Below are 18,845 nucleotides of genomic sequence, written 5' to 3' on the forward strand. Positions count from 1 at the left end.
TCAGTATATAACGGGTTTTTCAGTGAACACTTTCAAAACTTTTCAAAAATGGGTTTTTTAGGGTAAAAATATGGCTTTTGCGGCAGAGTATTACCAGTTTTGGCAGGCACTGGAAAATCAGTGAATATTCTTAAGTACTGGTTAACAAATTTTTAATAAATTAAACTAGCAGAGTTACCTGCCTAGTTGCAACTAGAGGTTTGTAGCCGGTTGTTAGTAATAGCCATGCCAGTTTTTAGAATCTCGAAAATGCGCTTACCCTCGCCGTTGTGGCTCGACAAAATCTGGCTGCATCATGCGAAAATAAATGCAGATTCGAAAGCATGCAGGCAAAGCAACCCTTCCAGTGCACGTAACTAGTCGAAAAAGCCAGATTTTGACGAGCCACAGCGCCAAAGGTAATCCCGTTTTCGAAATTCTAAAAACTGATATCGCTATTACTAACGACCAGCTACAAATCTCTAAATGCAACTGGGTGCCTAACTGTACCAGTTAAAAAGTTATTAAAAATTAGTCAACCACCTTACTACTCAAGACGATTCACCGGTTTTCTGGTATGCTCCAACACTGGCAATACTATGTCGCAAAAGCCGCATTTTTACCCCAGAAAGCCTATTTTTGAAAAATTTTTTAAAGTGTTCACTGAAACACCCGGTATATAGTTCTGCAATGTTAGTTAATTGGTTATGGCCAACTAGATAATTTTTAAATAGTGTCGAAAAAAATGTTAATTTGAAAGCTGTAGATCACCTTTCTGAAAAACAGCTGGCTGAAACGTGCGCACCAAGGTACCATATTTACGCTGCTTTGTTTTACCTACCCTGAAAGAAAGCACCCAAATTCAGAATCTACCAAATTAAAGCAGTACGCGCTATCAGACAAAAAAATATCCTCATATCCCACGGCCAGTGTGAATGCTCAAAACACTCTCCGAGGCAGCGTTTCAAAGATATATCCCCCCCCCAGAGCATGTCTTGCAGCACTGAAGTAGCACCCGTGTAAAGTGGTAGATTTTGAATTTCGCGTGCTTTCTCTAGGGTAGGTAAAAAAGCTATACAAACTACCTTGGTGCAAGTGTCCCAGCGTGCTGTTCTTCAAGGTGATCTACAACTTTCGATTTAACACTTTCTTCCCAAATCCGACATCTAGAAAGGTAGTTCATTAGCCGTAACTAATCAACCTTTTCAGAACTATAAAACTACTGCAGATTAGGCCACACGACTCTCAAGAGATCTGAACTGGTTTCGCTTGCCGAGGACACCAAGTATTTTTTTGAGAACTTGGTTACGTTTAGCTCGCACACGGGGTATAAACCAGTGCAATAAAATATGATTGAAGAAACCATTTCAGGGTCCCTTTAAAGCACGGCAAGTTTAGAAGAGAGACGTTATGTCCTGCATGAACTTGCGATGCCACCATGTATGCAGTGCGTTTCATTTTGGAATTTTTTTCTTTTCGGGGAAATTTGAGAGGCGAAATTTATCGAACAGGAAATTTTGACAGAGTTTCAGGAAATTTTAAGAACCGAAATTATCACTTTTTTCAAACTGCCAGAGTTGCTGCAGGCAAAAAGGCCTGAAATAGAGATTTTTGGCTCTAACTAAGGGAACTTTTGGCACAGATCATCACCGAGTGTGAGGGAATCTAACTGCCCACGTCACGCTTTCCACTTGATGCCTTTATTAGATTAATTACCTATTGTTGATAAGCAAATAGGTTATTACTTCTGCAATTAGAATTTTCACTAGGAATAGAGCACCAAATTGCAAAATGGCACAAGTGAAACTATGCAAGCCACTTAGAGTGCTACCATGCAGGACATAATTTGAGCCCTTTAAAAGCTACGTTCAAAACTATACCAGTACTATGTTTCAAAATAAAGAATGCTCTCCGATTCATGCAAGTGCTTTTATAATCAACAGACCTCAGTCTGCTTTCTTTGGGATATTGTGCAGCATCTCGTACACCAGGATAGAGATTGTTAATTTGTCACAATTATTCCAACAGAAGTACTGAACAAAATGCTTTCTTTAATTGAGTTCAAGTGTCTCAGAACCTGAAGGTTTCAGACTGTCTGCTTTTTCTGGAGTATGGTGTCACCTCCTTAAGAAAAATGCTAGGCTATCTCTATTACACTTCACAGTTTAAAACTCCAAAAAGGTTGCCGACACAGATCAGACGGTTCAAAAGATCAGGCATATACAGGGGGAGCCATTGATGAAGAAATCTGCAAAAAGACGTGCTGTTAATGCATTCATAAATAATGACACCCTATGAAGCGGTTACACTTCCCGTGACGATGTTCTTGCCACGTAGCTTACTTTACCAGCATTCGAAATTCTCTAAACCACTTCACCACTTATGCCATTTAGGCACAAGTGCAGAAGCTCGCACTTAAAGGGGCTCTAATAAAGTTGCGTTACGCCTGGGTGCTAAAACACACCATTTCACGAATACCTTTGTGAATATTGTAGAATATGATTAACCTGAAGTCAAAATTTGAATTTCAGAGTCTTCGCGCTTTTCCCTCTCCTCTCGTCACTTTTTGCTTGCTCCTCCGCCCGGCCCCGCCTTCGGGGGCGGAGCTTCCTGACCTGCCAGAGCTACGCGGCTTATTGGCCACAGCCACGATAGCTGCATGACGTCAGAAAGAATCGAACCAATAGCTATCTCTCAACTTGTGTACGCTGGTGCAAGCGACAGAGGAGGGTACGGCATGAAAAAGTCACCGGGAAGGCCTTGCCAACTTTCACACGATTCTGGGTTCTCTGCTGCATGTTGAGGTGTATTGTTTGGCTCACGTTTTTATGGCAACACAGTGCAGTGATTGAGCGAGTTGATGTGCTCTTCTCGGAAGGTGTTTCAGAGCCCCTTTTAAGGAGGATGAGGGTCTTGAAAACTGCTTTATTTGTCAACGTATCTTATTGAAACTTAGCACGTAGGTGTATCACTGAATGCTGATTTCGAATATGCATTTAGATTTCAAATATCTCAGCTGAAAGGAAATATATGACAAAATAAATGATCCTAATTAGGTCATTTCTTACGGCCCTTCATAGTAATTTGTCAGATAAAAAAGATTTTTTAAGAATAAGCAGACATTTGCAAAGGCCTAGAGCACATCCTAAACCTAACAAAATGTCTATAAAATCATTCTGTTGATCATAAATTAATAACAAAGTTAGAAAAAACGATGTGGCAGTGATTAGCCCACACTAGGCCTAATTGCTAATATATCATATTTAAAGGAAAAAGCAAAGCTTTAGGATGTGCTGCGCATCTTTGGAAATAAAAAAGATTTTGTAACAGATAAAGTACTATAATAGCCCGTAAGAAATGGCCTAATTTGGATGGATTTATTTTGCGATGAATTTTCTTCCAGGTGAAATATTTGAAAGCAGCATTTTATGATACACCTACGTGCCCACACCTACGTGCCAAGTTTCAACGAGTTATGCCGACAAATAAAAAACAAGTTTTCAAAACCGTCATCCCCCCTTAAATGTGCAACACTCAGTCCTGCCTGCTTTCTTCAATACTTCCTACTGGTCTGTACTTAGTTCGGCAACATCTCTCTTGGGCAACTTACCGCACCGGATCACATTGCATACATCACGAATACATACTGACGAAGAAGCTTGGATCTCAGAATAAATGTTCTTCAATTTTATTGGCTATAAACGCAGCCTTGTGTCAACCATCCCCACTCAACAGAAAAAAAAAATCAACAATAACATGCAAGTCCAGCTCAGTGTGATCTCAGAAGCACCGAATGGTCAAACTGGAGTCAGGGAGGCACAGATGACACTGATGTTGACGAGGGGGATGTTCCGTGATTAAAAGCATGATTACACAAAAAAAGCAGCAAAATCGCACAAAAAAGGTGTTACAGAAAGAAAACATCAAAGCAGAGAATTCACGCGACGAAACGAAGAATGGGCAGAAAATAAAAACACTTTTCATCAGTCAGTCACCAAGAGTTAAAACTTGCAAAAAAAAATACAGAAATGCAAGAGTATATAAATAATTGTTGCGTCAACAGTAGAGGAATCACTTTTTTTCTTTGGCTCCACGCGGAACAAGTTTTCAACAGTGGCGACATTGCAAGCCGTCCATCCTTTCCTTTTTTTTCTCTCTCTGCTGAGGTTGTCATCATCATTTGAACGGGCTCTTCACTCTCATTGCCTCTTCAGGGGAGCTTTGCAGCAGTCCGGAGAGAGTACCATACGATATAGCACAAACGCTGCACGAAACCCCGTTGTCAAAGCGCGTTCGGCCGAAAGTTTTCACAGACAAGGCTGGTCCAGTCAACGAGCCATTACATAATGGTCACGCGCAACGCACAATCGAAAACTGGCAGAAGACGATGAAAAGAAGTTAGCGGCACACACTCACACACACGCATGAGTAAATGGAGAGATGACGCCATGCGCAATGATCAGCGAATGCAAAAAAGCCCGAACTCTGCGATTTGCGCGACTTTGCTCCGCAACCGTTTTTCTTTCTTTTTTTTTTTTCTGAGATGCGGCAGACTGCATGCACTCTGTCAAAGTTTGTTCATTCACCTGTCCTTAGCTTCGAGCTCCGATTCCTTACGTCCTCGCCGTTTCCTAACCAGCAAAAGAAGCACTTCCCCGAGCGACGCAAAGCAGCTTGCCTTTGTGAACCTGCGACGAAAAATTCCCGCTCTCAAGCACACGATCTGCAACCCAATCTCTATTTTGCCGTTTATAAAAAAATAGAATGAGAAAAATTAACACCTTAGGCATCCTCTACAAGCCACGGAGAACGGGCCGGAAGACATTAAAATGGCTCCTGATTTCCGCTTGGCAATTTGACAACGCATCAAAACCCGCTGAAAAACTCCGGACTTCTCAATGGAAGGATCCAAACTTTCCTTCGGGATGCCATTTACTCGCTGGTCTGCTTATCTGGAGATCACCTCTCTGCCGACAGCACAAAACACCGAGATCAAAAAACGAGCTCAATGCAGTAAAATGCATCGCCGATGAAAAAAACAAAAGCAAACCACGTCGAAGCAGGGGCAGCCCGAAAAATTTTGCGACAGCCCAACGACAATGCGCTCTTCTCCAACAACGTTGGTGACGTTGACGACGGCTTGCAGAGGTTGACCTCCATCAAAGTTTGCGGCAGCATCTTGTCGCATTCTCGAGAGAGAGGGAGTTGGCCCGAAACAACGTCTAGCATTTTCTGCGTGCGCGCCGCTTGAAAAACTGGCGCAATCTCTGCCAGTGTATCCTCTGTATGCCTCTGAACTGTCTCGAGCGTTCACGGGCGCGTGTGTCCAGCGTAGCTTTTTCTGGCTGACCGAGGCGTTCTTTTCTTGCACCGACGTTTGTTGCACCGATGCTTGCACCAGGATATATTTAACAGTTCGGGACACCGCCCTGTGCACTGCTGCGCGCGGATTGCTTCCTGGTTTCCTTCTCTCCCTCTTTTTTTTTTTTGCACCACGAGGAGAGGAAGAAACGCTTAACGCGTCCGCAATGTCCGACGAGCGGCGCGTGTCGTCACCGCTGGTTGGCACGTTCCCGGCAAGGTTAACGAGCGAGGGTCGTCGTCTTCAGAGCGGGAGACAGTCTTCCGCACGCACTCTTGCCACTTTCGCGCGGAGTAGTGCTCTCACAGCTTCAGCAGGAGGTTGCGCAGGAGCCTGGCGACAGTAGCGAGGGGGTCCCCCGCGAAAAGCGCGTGCCAGTGGACTCGGGCGACAAGTCCGATGGAGCGGTGCGCGGAGGCCCGCCGACCGGAGCACCACCGCTGTTTCTTGTTGCCAGCGCTGCTGCTGCTCGGGGTGGCCTCCGGGAGGGATGGGTGTCACAGTGTCCGGTAGGGTCCCTTCATCTTGAGGTACTGCACGGGGATGAAATGTGGGCGACTGTGATTACTTTTAAGGCAGAAAGCTAGGCTGGTTGGTGTCTAGATTGAGAGGACGTACTAGTAGCGCTAAGAAACAGGGACGACGTTAGAAGAAGCGCCTGCGCTGTCTTCTACTACCCTGTAGTCCCTGTTTTTTAGCGCTACTACAGTACGATCTCATTACAAGAGACACGGTTACAAGAGACATCTGGTTATAAGAGACATTTGAAAGTGGTTTGGCTGGTTTTCCTATGTTCGCTATGTTAACAACATTGCATACAAGAGCCACGTTTACAAGAGACACTCGGTTACTAAGGACAACTTTTTTAGGTCCCTAGAGTAAATTCTTCACTATTGAGAAGAGACACAACCCAGATATGCTCACGCAATGCTGCTGACATCGTACTAACTCGTATGCGCTGCACTTTTCATTCCCTTGCCTCGATACTGTTCCGTTCAGCAGCTGGATGTCACACATCACATTGTTGTGATTACTGTCTCGCTGCACCGAAATTGCCATCACAGACTGCATGTCCTCATGGAGCGATCGTGAACTTCCTAGGTTACTTAATGGAGCACTTCACTTCAAAGTGAAGTGCTTTACCTCCAGAAGTTGGGAATGAAACTAATACACTCTGCACTCACAAAAAGACATACTACAATGAAGGACTTCTTTAAGCCATCCTGAACAATCAGCTGCTAATGTGCATGAATGTGTTTAAACACACTGATATGCTGATGTGCAATAACCTTATCTAGTCCAACTACTCAGTGTTTTTAGAATTTCTGGTTACAAGAGACCTTGGTTATAAGAGACGTCTTTCTCGAGTCCCTTGAGTGTCTCTTGTGACGAGGTTTTACTGTACTATGTCCTCTCAAACTATAATTACGCCCGCACATCGGAAAACAGGCTCAACAGAGCTAGTTCGGAAAGACTCCAATGTTGAGGGGAATCATTCCCCAAGATGGAGGAAGTTTTCAATAAGGGAGTAATTACTCGCTGGCACCCACCCAAGGACAGCCATACGGCTACAAAGGAAAGCTATACAGCTTTCAAGTGTTGATCAATTTGGTCTTGTCCTATCATCTACAATGCTAGCCATCCTGGTTAGTAGTTCAGTTAGTAGAGCAACTGCCCCTGATAAGCGGTGGTCCCAGGTTCAATTCCCGGATCAAGAAGAATTTTTTTGCAACCACGAAGTTTCTTTGAAAGCTGTGTAGCTTACCTTTGTAGCCATATGGCTGCATTTGGGTGGATGCTAACGAGTAATTGTTTCCTTATTACAGGCTCAACGAACAACAAAGAGTGCGTTCTTCATTCCACTAAAAAATAAAGGTTGTTAATTAATTGCTAATTATAAAGGGTGACACCATATTATAATAGGTGACACCAGCCTAACAACATCCACTGCAAGAGAAAGACCTCTCTCGTATACCACGCATTCCAGGGGAGCCTATATTTACAAATAGTCTGAGAGATGGATTCTACGGCAGAATAATACCAGGGTCACTGGGCATCAGAAAACAGGCGAATAAAGTTGACTAGTTAGCCAGTTAACTAATTTCTGATTATTAGCTCGTTAACTATCACAGTTGAGGGGAATAACGCACTACGCACGGACAAAAACGAAAACTGAAACAACGGACACAGGATGCATCCGTCGTTTCAGTTGTCGTTTTTTGTCCGTTTGTAGAGCGTTATTCCGCTCAAATATACAACTAACTAGCCCACACTGCTGCCTTGCTTAACTATCCCAGCTAGTCAACTAGTTGTAACTAGAGGTTTGTAGCCGGTAGTTAGCAATGCAAAGGAGATAATGACCTGAACACCAGTACCGAAGTGAAACCTGAACCGCTTGTGCACCTAATTCGCATCTGGCCTAACTGCGCAAAATTGCCAGTCATTTTTTTTTTTAGCAGCTCGCTCCCAGGCCCCGACACAACAATAAAAGAAAGACTGGAAGGGAGCAACGCATTCCTGTCTCCAGCAGGCCATGCCCCCTTCCTCCTTTGTTTACGAACGTCCTCGTGGTTTTTGGCGAACCGATGACAGCCTCTCAGGAGTCATGCAACGCGGGCCCCATGTCCTCGCATGGGAGGACGCCGCCTCAAGGCACGGGAACGGGAATTTTTAAAAATTGCTCGTAAACTATCGGCTCGCTTTTGAGGACTCGTGTGTGACATGAATGTTCAGGGACATTTTCTCTACACCACGCATGCATTTTGCAGTCGCTTTCAGAACCGTTTTATGGCCCCTTTGACTAAAATGGCGGCTTGGGTTAGTTGATGTGAAATAGCAACGAGTACAGGCTTTTCCATCGAGTGAGAAAGATGCTGAAACACTTCCTTTCTGGGCCGCTTGGAAGCAGGTTCCACTGCCGCCTCCACTGTGCTGTAAGGTGTCACCTAGGGGGCTCTTACTGAAAGGGTCTATAGTGTGCAGACCAAACAGCATACAAAGACAATCCGTAATAAGGGAGCAATTACTCATTGACGTCCACCCGAGCGCAGCCATACGGCCACAAAGGAAAGCTACACAGCTTTCTCTGAAACTTCATGGTTAAAGAAAAATTCGTCCTGGTCCAGGGTTCGAACCCGGGACCACCGCTTAACAAGAGCAGTCGCTCTACCAATTGACCTAACTGGGACGGCAAGCTTATGGTAGGGCGAGAGCGAATTGATCAATAACTCGAAGTGGGAACAGTGCTGGCCAAATGTTTTAGGGGAATCCCCCAAGGTGGAGTACATTTGTAATAAGGGAGTATTTACTCACTGACATCCACCCGAGCGCAGCCATACGGCTACAAAGGAAAGCTATACAGCTTTCTCGGAAACTGCTCCGGTGAAGCGGTGGTTTTTCTTTAACTACGAAGTTTCTGAGAAAGCTGTATAGCTTTCCTTTGTAGCCGTATGGCTGCGCTCGGGTGGATGTCGATGAGTAATTACTCCCTTATAACAAATTTACTCCACCTTGGGGGATTCCCCTAAACATTTGACTAAAGACCGTCCATGTTTCCCACTTGTGTTCCGTTCCTTCCACACAGCGTACTCATCCCTGTGACATCCCGTTTTATGTCCACCACTTCCACAAAGTGCACAGTTAGGTTAGTCTCCCTCGGCAAGAACCTTGGTCAGTTGCCTCGTAACCGCTGGGGACTGACGGCAGGGGGTTAACTGGCGTGCCCATATAGGAAGTGGCGACCAAGTGCTGTACCAGGGTGGCCAAATCCTGTTGTGGCGAGAGGGTGAGTTGTCAGCTCATTTCATAGAGATCGGGCCTGGTTATTTGAGCCCACCAGCACTTCGATTTGTTTTTTTTTTTTTTGTCTAGTGGAGAAATGCAGAAGCTCCTGGATTCGAACCATGTGCCTCTTGCATACCAGCTGCATGCTCTACCCCTATCTATGCCATTGCCAATGAAGTGCAATGCCATTTAACCTAAAGTCTGAATGCCCAGGAGCCAGAAGGCAATACAATGGTCTAGAAGACAGGTTCTCAACCTTTTTATCCCTGAGGAACTGTGTGTGTCTTGACTTCTGTCCCTTACTGCCCGAGATGATGAATGCAAAAAAGAACCCACAGACAAAGAGTGCCTCACATAAACCGTGAAATTCAATAATAAGTGGCCCTGAGAGAAACGGTCTCCTGCGAGCCATTTCAGCATGGTAAGTCCACAGATAAAGTGGTTAGAAGGCAAGGTAGAGGTTCGGGGAACCCAAGGGCTCCACGGAACTAACTGTTTGAGAACCCCCAGTTCAGCAGTAAGCAGCCCGTACCTGGATGACCAGCGAGGGCCCCCCGTTGACGATCTCGGCGGGGATCTGGGAGAGGGGGCAGTTCTCGATGCTCATGATCTGCAGGTTGGTGCACAGGGCCAGCTCAAAGGGCAGGCCGTGCAGGTTCGGGTTGTCATTGATGTACAGGGACTCCAGGTTCTCCAGGGTGCCTGCATCATCATCAGGGCAACAGAAGATGACCCCACCCACCCCGCTCTAGAAGGCCGGAAGGTTGTCTCTCTCATTGATACACATTGACCAGCACGGCATCATGCGTTGCATCATAATGGCGTCTGTTGCACCCCACGAACTACAGTCAAACCTTGATATGATGAACTGGATGTTACGGATTACTGGCAACATCAAACTATTGCGAATATATCGAACGCGGTTGACCATAAAACGAATATACCGAACTGGCGAGTACCAAGCTGTGCCCAATCGGATGGCTTTGCCTCACTGCACGAGTGACTGGTGGTGATGCTGCAAGTGTTCGCTCAAAGGTTCTTGCTTCATTCTGCTTGTGCCAACGGTGCTACAGAAGATATAGTGGGGTAAACAATTGGCCAACAGGCACTCAGCACCCGCTTGCATCTGTAAGCACGAGTTTGCACCTCTTGCACCCATCGATAGTGCCCCTGAACCAGTAGCATGGTCGATTATAGCCTTCCAGTAGCCACTCTGCTCATGTCGCCTGTCACAGAGGTAAGGACAACGGTGACAGCTTTTGTTATGCGTCCCGTTTTTCACGCGACACTACTGTAATACAGGGAAAGTCATCCTAGCTGACGGCTGACCTGCCCCCCGCCGCATGCTGCCAGCACTGTGCGGGGGAGCCAATCTAAGTGAAGTTTGGCGCTCGGTACTTTGCGGCCTCCGCAATCGTCGCGAGTGGAATGGAAAGGTACCAAAGCTTCTGAAGAACCTGTTCCCAGCTGTCATCCTTTCACTAATTGAATTGAGCTGCTTTTCCTGTGTGTGCTATTGGCAAAATTTTGTCTCCGAAATTTCGGCTACGTCGAACTATTCTACGATTTTTTTTTTACTTGTTCGCTATAACGAGGTCTGACTGTGTCACCTCTGCTACTTTCGTCATTTCTCCGGAACACTTTCACTCTTCTCCTTGGACCTCTCCTGGTCATCCTCTTACAGGAGACGCCAACACCACCAAAGCCAGGAAGAGGCATTTAACAGCTGTGCTGTAAAAACCAATATGCCTCATTGCATTTGCTTATTATTACAGACACTGTCATCCAAACCAGAGACCTAGCAGGCTGGACATGACAGTAGTCAGATATACGAGCAGAAATACAAGAATACAAGAATACACAAATTCAGTTGGGCAAAAAGCATAAAATGTCAGCTTGTTACATATTTAGCCACTGAAGAGCAAACTAAACAGCCGGTAGTCTCCTCGGGGATCCATATAAGCCATTCCACCGCACAACTGTGCGCGGAAAATGAGTGTTTAAAACAACTCACATGACATTTCAGCATCGCTACGCTAACATACGCTGTCGCTGTGAGCATAAGATTCAAATGAATTGCTATGCTTCAACTGAGCTCTCGGGCAAGTGCCCCAATTCTGGCACAGTGTTGCCCAGAAATGCTCTGTCATCAGATAACAAACTTAAAAGAATGTCACACTTTTCACCCCTGAGCACAATGAACAAATTGAAGATGACTCTTTATCAGACGTTTTTATATAACTCCACTGCAGAATTACAACATTTCGTTTCCTACACCTGCCCAAGTTTCATCTGATTGATCGACGATGAATTTTATGGCACGAGGGTAGCTCTGACCAAACAGCATCAAGGCACAAGGTATTTCTTCAGCTACACAAGGTGGGGTCATAGACATACTTTCCAAGCATTTCACCCAAAACAAGCTGAGTGACAGGACAGGGGAAAACTTGTACCTATTGCACCACTGTGGGTTTCTGGCAGCACTAGGGATCGAACCCAGCACCTCCCACATGCCAGGCCCAGACAACCTTAAGTTTTATCTGCCATGTGCAGTGTGTGCATGCAAATGCATATACCGGGTGTTTCAGCGAACACTTTGAAAAATAGGCTTTTTGGGGTAAAAATATGTCTTTTGCGGCACAGTACAACCACTGATGGCGGACACCAGAAAATCGCTCTTAAGTACTATGCTGGTTAACTAATTTTTAATGGTTTGGTTTATGGTTTATGGGGTTTAACGTCCCAAAGCGACTGAGGCTGAGAGACGCCGTAGTGGAGGGCTCCGGAAATTTCGACCACCTGGGGTTCTTTAACGTGCACTGACATCGCACAGTACACGGGCCTCTAGCATTTCTCCTCCAAAGAAATTCCAGCCACCGCGGCCGGGATCGAACCCGCGTCTTTCGGGTCAGCAGCCGAGCACCATAGCCACTGAGCCACCGCGGCGGCAACTAATTTTTAATAATTAACTCTTTAACTAGTACAGTTAGGCGCCTAGTTGCAATTAAATATTTGTAGCAAGTCGTTAGTAATAGGCATATCAGTTTTTATAATTTCGAAAACGGGATTACCCTTGGCACTGTAGCTTGACAAAATTAAGCTTTTTCGAACAGTTAGATACTTGCACTAAAAAGGTTGCTTTGCTAGCATGCTTTTCGAAAGCACATGTATTTTCGCACGATGCAGCCAAATTTTGTCGAGCCACAGCGCCAAGGCTAATCGCGTTTTCAAAATTATAAAAACTTAAACGGCTATTACTAACGGCCGGCTACAAACCTCTAACTGCTATTTGACGCCTAACTCCACTAGTTAAAAAGTTGGTTATTAAAATTTAGTTGACCAGCTTACTACTTTCTACGATTCACCGGTTTTCTGGTGTCTGGCAACACTGGTAATACTATGCCGCAAAAGTCATATTTTTACCTCAAAAAGATGGTTGGTTGGTTTAGTTGGTTTATGGGGTTTAACGTCCCAAAGCGACTAAGGCTATGAGAGACGCCGTAGTGAAGGGCTCCGGAAATTTCGACCACCTGGGGTCCTTTAACGTGCACTGACATCGCACAGTACACGGGCCTCTGGAACTTCTCCTCCAAAGAAATTCAACTGCCGCGGCCGGGATCGAACCCGCGTCTTTCGGGCCAGCAGCCGAGCACCATAGCCACTGAGCCACCGCGGCGGCACCTCAAAAAGAATATTTTTTAGAAATTTTGAAAGTGTTCACTCAAACACCCTGTATATTATGCCTCAATATGTGTGCATCCATATGTGCATAGTCGATGACACACCGAACACATGACAGAGGCATTCCACACACAACACTCACGACGAAGAGGAGCAAACAGATTTGTCCCGTCTCCCCACCCACTGCATTGGCCGCAACGACAAAGGAGGGCCTCCACTGACCGATCTCCTCGGGGATCTGGTTGAGGTTGTTCTCGCCCACGCTCAGGTAGGTGAGGTTGCTCAGGTGGCCGATGGCACGGGGCAGGTTGGTCAACTGGTTGCTCTGCACAACCAGCTTCTGCAACTGGCGCAGGTGGCCTGCAGAGGAAGAGAGCACAAAGGCCACTGAAAGCCCGTAACGCAGAGAAGTGACCCGCGACGTCACCTCTGTGATTAAGAGTGATGCCGAGGCATCGAACGATGCGAGGTGCAGAAGCACTTGCGCCGAGTTCATGAGTCCAAGCAATCGATAAACAGGACTGCCATTTCTCCAGCAACTAAGCAACGACCCCTGTAAGTTGCCGTCATACACCTACATCTGCTTATACTTGCATAAAATGCAAGGGACGGGCAGGACCACAAGTATTAAAGGTGCACTAAAGAGGAGTCTGAACAAGTCTTGTTACCGCGGGAACTCTATCTAAACGTTCTGAGCATTCTTGGAAACTTCGGATTACTGTCCAGTGCGGCCAATTTCTCTAATTTAAATCGAATTAAATGTCCCAGCTCCCGCCTTTTTTTGAACTCGCCACTGACAGTAGGAGGAGTCGACCAACCTTTCGGCCAGTCCCGTGGCGGCTTGCCGCTCTGCCATCGGCGGAGTGATACGTAGCAATCGGCGAAAGCAAACAGCCCACGTATATTTTTATTTCCATAGGTCTAATTTGCGCCAGAATGGCAGATTGGGAGAGTTGGTGTTCCATGGTGACAAGTACATTCAAACAGTGCTAAACAGCAGGACCAGAAAGAGTAGTAGACAAACACGGCGCTAATTTGCAGCTGTGTTGTCTCCGCCTAGATCTATTTATTCATGGAAACCTAAAAATAAAATAAAAGCAAAACCGAAGCCGCCACGCGATTGCCTAAAAGGCACTCCACGTATTGGCAGACTCCTCCTGCCTTCAGTGGAGAGTTAAAAAAAAAGGCGGGAGCCGGGACGTTTAATCCAATTTAAATTAGGGAAATCGGCCGCACAGGACAGTAATTTGAAGTTTCTAGGAATGCTGGGAACGTGCAGACCGAGTTCCCGCCGTAAAAAGACAAGCCCAGATATTCCTCTCTTGGTGCGCCTTTAAACCGAAGAAGGCTGAAGGGACTGCACCTATCTCGTTAGGCAGGCTGTCCAGGCGGTTCTCCTCGAGGTCGAGCACGCGCAGGGCGGCCAGGTTGCCGATGGTGGGGGGCAGGCGCCGCAGCAGGTTGTTGCTCAGGGTGAGCACCTCCAGGCAGACCAGGTACTGGATGTCGTCGGGGATCTTGCTCAGCTGGTTGGTGCCCAGGTTCAGCTCCACCATGGTCGTCCACGTGCCCAGGTCTGCATGCACAAGGGCCACCCAACACTCACCACTGCGCAATGACTTTGTTGCAAGCGCTATGAATGATGGGCGCCAGGCATTAAAACGAGTGTGAAACAGCTCTGACGATTGGCGGGGGAGGGGGACTCACCGAGGGGTAGGGACGTGAGCTGGTTCTCCTTCATGTTGAGCTTGGACAGGTGCTTGGCACGCGAGAAGATCCCAAAGGGGATCTTGTTTATTTGGTTGTGCTCCATGTTGATGGACTGCAAGAGGGGGGGAGTGAAGAGAGCACACTATGAACATCAACTTCAGCACCCCGTGATCGCTGCTGGGACACGGGGCACATGAAACGAGTTCTGCACAAGCCAGAATATGTGCTCTGACAACTTCAGGGAAAAAAATACAGATACAGTAGCCGACTGATATTTCAAACTCCAATAATTCGGACTAGCGCGATATTCCGGACTTCGCTGAGGAACCGTCCCGCACCTCAAAGGAACGTGTACATTTTCATGACCGATATTTCGGACTTTGCAGAGCCAAAAAGTTCGAATTTTCGGACTACAATAGATGCCAACAATATTGTGGTGATCATTTTTCAACCGAAAGGTTGTTATTTCGGCCTAATATAAACGCGAGCGGGCATCACTGTCACTACCAAATCGTTTGCCGCCATCGTGAAAGGCGCCATCTTGGATTTAAACAAATCAATCAACTCGGCAGGCACAATCGGACTGGCTTGGATAGGCTTGGCTATTTGTTCTCCATCGTTGCCATTCGAGATAATGAGATGCTCTCCACTGCCATCAAGGTGGCCTACAAAGGGTGCGTGATCGCATTGAAAATGTTACAGCGGGACAGCTGCAGCGTCCACCATGGCTTGGATGACACACTCCGCGGTGCGTGGCAGCAAACATGGTAGAGGGGGGGAGGGGGAACTGCATTCAGAGACGCTTGCGTCTTCCCGTGGGTTACCTCTCGGCCTTCGCGAACGTCATTGCCCCATGCAAACTGACTGTTCTTGCTTCGCACAGCGAGTGCATTCATTTGTGGTATCACCGTGGCCGCGTCGCACTATCTGGTATCATGGTGTGATAGGGTGCGGACATGATGAAAGCACTGCTATGACTCAGATAGAGTCTAATATTACCGCTTGTAGGCGGAACATGGGGAGCGGTTATTTTCGAGATTTTGAAAGCCGGTTTTTTGCAGAAAAGTGAATTTTTTTAAGTTCATGGGTTTTTTGGACTGTTCGATTATTTGGATCATTTTTAGGGTCCTGCCGAGTCCGAAAAAGCGGTCGGCGACTGTAAAAGGAAGAAAGAAACACTGGACGAGACACTTAAGCTGTACCTTCAAGGCATGATGCGATGACGTTCATGGGTCAATGCCCATGAACGCGAAATTGGTCATTCTCTACATTCAAAGAACGCTGGCAGTAATCGTACCACTCCTACTGCAGTGGTGCAGCGGATAAGCGATGCACCTGGCATGTGCTACAATGACAGGTGGTGCCACCCGTGCCACCCGTGTGACCCAGGTTGCTCTTCCCGAGCAAACCTCTCATGACCAACCATTAATTTAACTGCCACCTGCCAGGATGGGCAATTTGCTCACAATCCGGTAGGCAGGTTGTGACTATGCAACAAGGTCATGTGACCTAGGTGGCCCCACCTGCCACCCTGCTCTTCAAGGTTACGGAGGGACTGGGCAAACATCGACTAAATCAGTGAGTGGGGGCTCTACAGAGCTAGCACACTAAAATCCCCAGAGAAGCAACCTAAGTGGCAGGTAGGCCAATTAGGTCACCTGACCCTGTGACGTCATCACGATCTGCTCACACACAGGGACCACACAGACAGCGGTTAAGCGGCAGAGTGGAGCCTCCAGTCCTAGGGCACTAGAAGTTGAGGGAGCTCTCCTGTAACGTGGTATACCGGGTGTTTCTATGAACGCTTTCAAAAATTTTTAAAAACAGGCTTTTTAGGGTAAATTATGGCTTTTGCGGGCGTGGTATTGCCAGGCCTGGCAGACACCAGAAAACCGGTGAATCATCTCAACTAGTAAGCTGGTTAACTAATTTCTAATCATTAACTCTTTAACTATTAGAGTTAGGCATCTGGTTGCAAACAGAGATCTGTAGCCGGCCATTATTAATAGCCATATCAGCGTTTAGAATTTCCAAAACGCTATTACTCTCGGCGCTGTGGCTCGACAAAATTTGTCTATTTCGACTAGTTACGTGCACTGGAGGGGATGCTTTGCCTGCATGCTTTTTGAAAGCGCATGTATTTTAACACGATGCAGCGAAGTTTGGTCAAGCCACAGCATCGAGGATAATCTCGTTTTTGAAATTCTAAAGCCTGATATGGCTATTACTAACGGCCGGCTACAAGTATCTAATTGCAACTAGGCACCTAACTCTACTAGTTAAAAAGTTAATTACTAAAAATTAGTTAACCAGCTTACTACCAAAGATGATTCACCGGTTTTCTCGTGTCTGCCAACTCTGGCAATACTCTGCTGCAAAAGCTACATTTTTACCCCAAAAAACCTATTTTTGGAAATTTTTGAAAGTGTTTGCTCAAACAACCGGTAGATTTTTACCACCAGCTGCATGTTTAAGGGGAATGTGGGAGAGAAAATGCAACAGCATTGCATTATCTCTTATTTTGACCAATGATAATGGGTGGTGATGTGATCCTACTACGAAGCGACATCACTCTGTGCAGACAATCACCACGAAATAGAAACCTGCGGCACTCACGGTGACTGTGGTGAACTGGGCTGGCCCCCCCGACGGGTAGGAGGTGAAGTTGTTCCGCGACAGAGTGAGGGTGTGCAGGTTGGTGAAGCTCGCTAAAAGTCCTTCCTGCAAGACGTCCACATAAAAACAAAAAGAACTGTAAAGCTAAGCTCACTGGCTAAGCGCATTATAATCAGCGAAAGCTGCCACAGCTTTGGCTTAGCCATACAGTCCTGCATTTGGCCATGGAAGATACACTGTCAGCCGTAAGAGAAAGCCTATCAGTGCTCACTCGAATCCGCGAAATCTGGCCTCACCACCCGAGGGAGACTAACCTATTTTCAGTGGCATGGTTGCCAACCACTGAACTGAACTTTAACTTAAAATCAGTTCATCAGGTTAAATTAATTCACCAAGTAATTAAGGTCTTAAGGCTGACACCAGATTCCACGAACGAATGCAGGGCTCTATGGCTGAACCGAAGCTATAACAAGCTTGCACTGTAAAACAAACAAACAAACAAACAAACAAACACAAAGCTTCATAAATGAATCAGGCTTGTCTCACTCAAACTAAGACGATGCACCAGCAGTATAGCCCGAGTGCTACACCCCTGTTCCAAGACAAGACAAATCCGTTAAGGTCTTTTTGTCTAAGAAGAGAACTTTATGTCAGAAGGTCTTACAAAAAAAAAAAAAAAAAATTGATTCGCAAGCTTCCAGAGTCCGTTTCTACCAAGGATAAGCTATAAGTAAAAGCTCGTTAATTCAACACTGACGGGACCGCGAAAAGTTGTCGAATTATCCGAATGTCGAATTATCGAATGAACAACAAAAAACAATGTTTGCCGCAACAGGACATATACCTTTATTTGGCAAGGAAATCTGTAATCACCGTCTGCTTTTTCGAGCGAATTTGAGTGACTACGATAGCTCTAACAGCTGCCAGGTGCTCCGCGGCACACGCGCCGTCAGGGATTTGTTCACAGAAGTCCTCTGGCACGGACAAGGCTTCTGCGGCTTCTTTCACCGTGCACTTCGGCATTTGGGACAACTGCTCACAATCGTAAATCGTCGTCGTTGTCAGCGCCTGTCACTTTAATTATTTCATCCTCGGTCAGCTGACAGGACACAAAGGCGAGGCGCGCAGGCCCTGCGCGCTACCCACCCGAAAGCAGCGCGGGGAGGAGGTGAAGGGAGTGCGGCTCCCCGCTTATCTGTTTTTTCAGCCAGCGTCCGCGGGGACGGCGTTGTTGCTGGGACGCGAGTCTTATCTTTTCTCTTTATCTTTCCTCTGATCTTTTAACTCTCCTCTATCTGCACATGGCAGCGGTGGTGGCTCGGCTGAGCCAGTAGGCAATCCCTTGCAATTTCCTTTCACCCTTCTCTCAGTCGCAACAAAACAGCAACAACAAGCAGCGCAGTAAACACGCTGACAAAGCGCGCATTTACCAAAAAAGGCGCCGTAAATAACCGCGATCGTAGCGACTGCTGCGACACAACAAAGCACAAAAAAAAAGACGCCAGCCGCTTCGGCCGCCGCTAACTCGCTTCCTCGGATGGATGGATGGATGATAATATATGACCATACGGATGGCCTATCAGCCGTACAGTAGCGCCGCTCATGGCAGTGTTTTTTTCTTTTTGCTCTCGGCAAACCGGCTTGGCGGGCTGCGGAGTGAAGTCGAATTAACCGACACACGGCAAAATTTGGTCGAATTAACGAGAGTTTCGCC

At 46.6% G+C, this 18,845-nt stretch overlaps 1 protein-coding gene across 4 annotated transcripts in view; it reads right to left on the reverse strand.

Annotated features, from left to right (window-relative positions):
* Positions 1-3,651: 3,651 nt before the first annotated feature.
* The window catches only part of Sur-8 (leucine-rich repeat protein shoc-2), a 103,527-nt gene continuing 88,333 nt past the window's right edge, over positions 3,652-18,845 (reverse strand). For all 4 annotated transcript variants that reach the window (XM_089554412.1, XM_089554402.1, XM_089554405.1 and 1 more), the window contains 6 exons: positions 17,132-17,236; positions 14,513-14,627; positions 14,169-14,381; positions 13,028-13,165; positions 9,657-9,826; positions 3,652-5,874 (listed from right to left, as the gene is read on the reverse strand). In XM_089554412.1, coding sequence (XP_089410538.1) covers positions 5,839-5,874; positions 9,657-9,826; positions 13,028-13,165; positions 14,169-14,381; positions 14,513-14,627; positions 17,132-17,236 — 777 coding nt within the window. In that variant the 3' untranslated portion in view covers positions 3,652-5,838. The remainder of the gene's footprint in view (positions 5,875-9,656; positions 9,827-13,027; positions 13,166-14,168; positions 14,382-14,512; positions 14,628-17,131; positions 17,237-18,845) is intronic.

The sequence above is a fragment of the Amblyomma mixtum genome, chromosome 1 (assembly GCF_055824585.1).
Source record: "Amblyomma mixtum isolate Tamu chromosome 1, ASM5582458v1, whole genome shotgun sequence".
In the NCBI taxonomy this organism is placed as follows: domain Eukaryota; kingdom Metazoa; phylum Arthropoda; class Arachnida; order Ixodida; family Ixodidae; genus Amblyomma; species Amblyomma mixtum.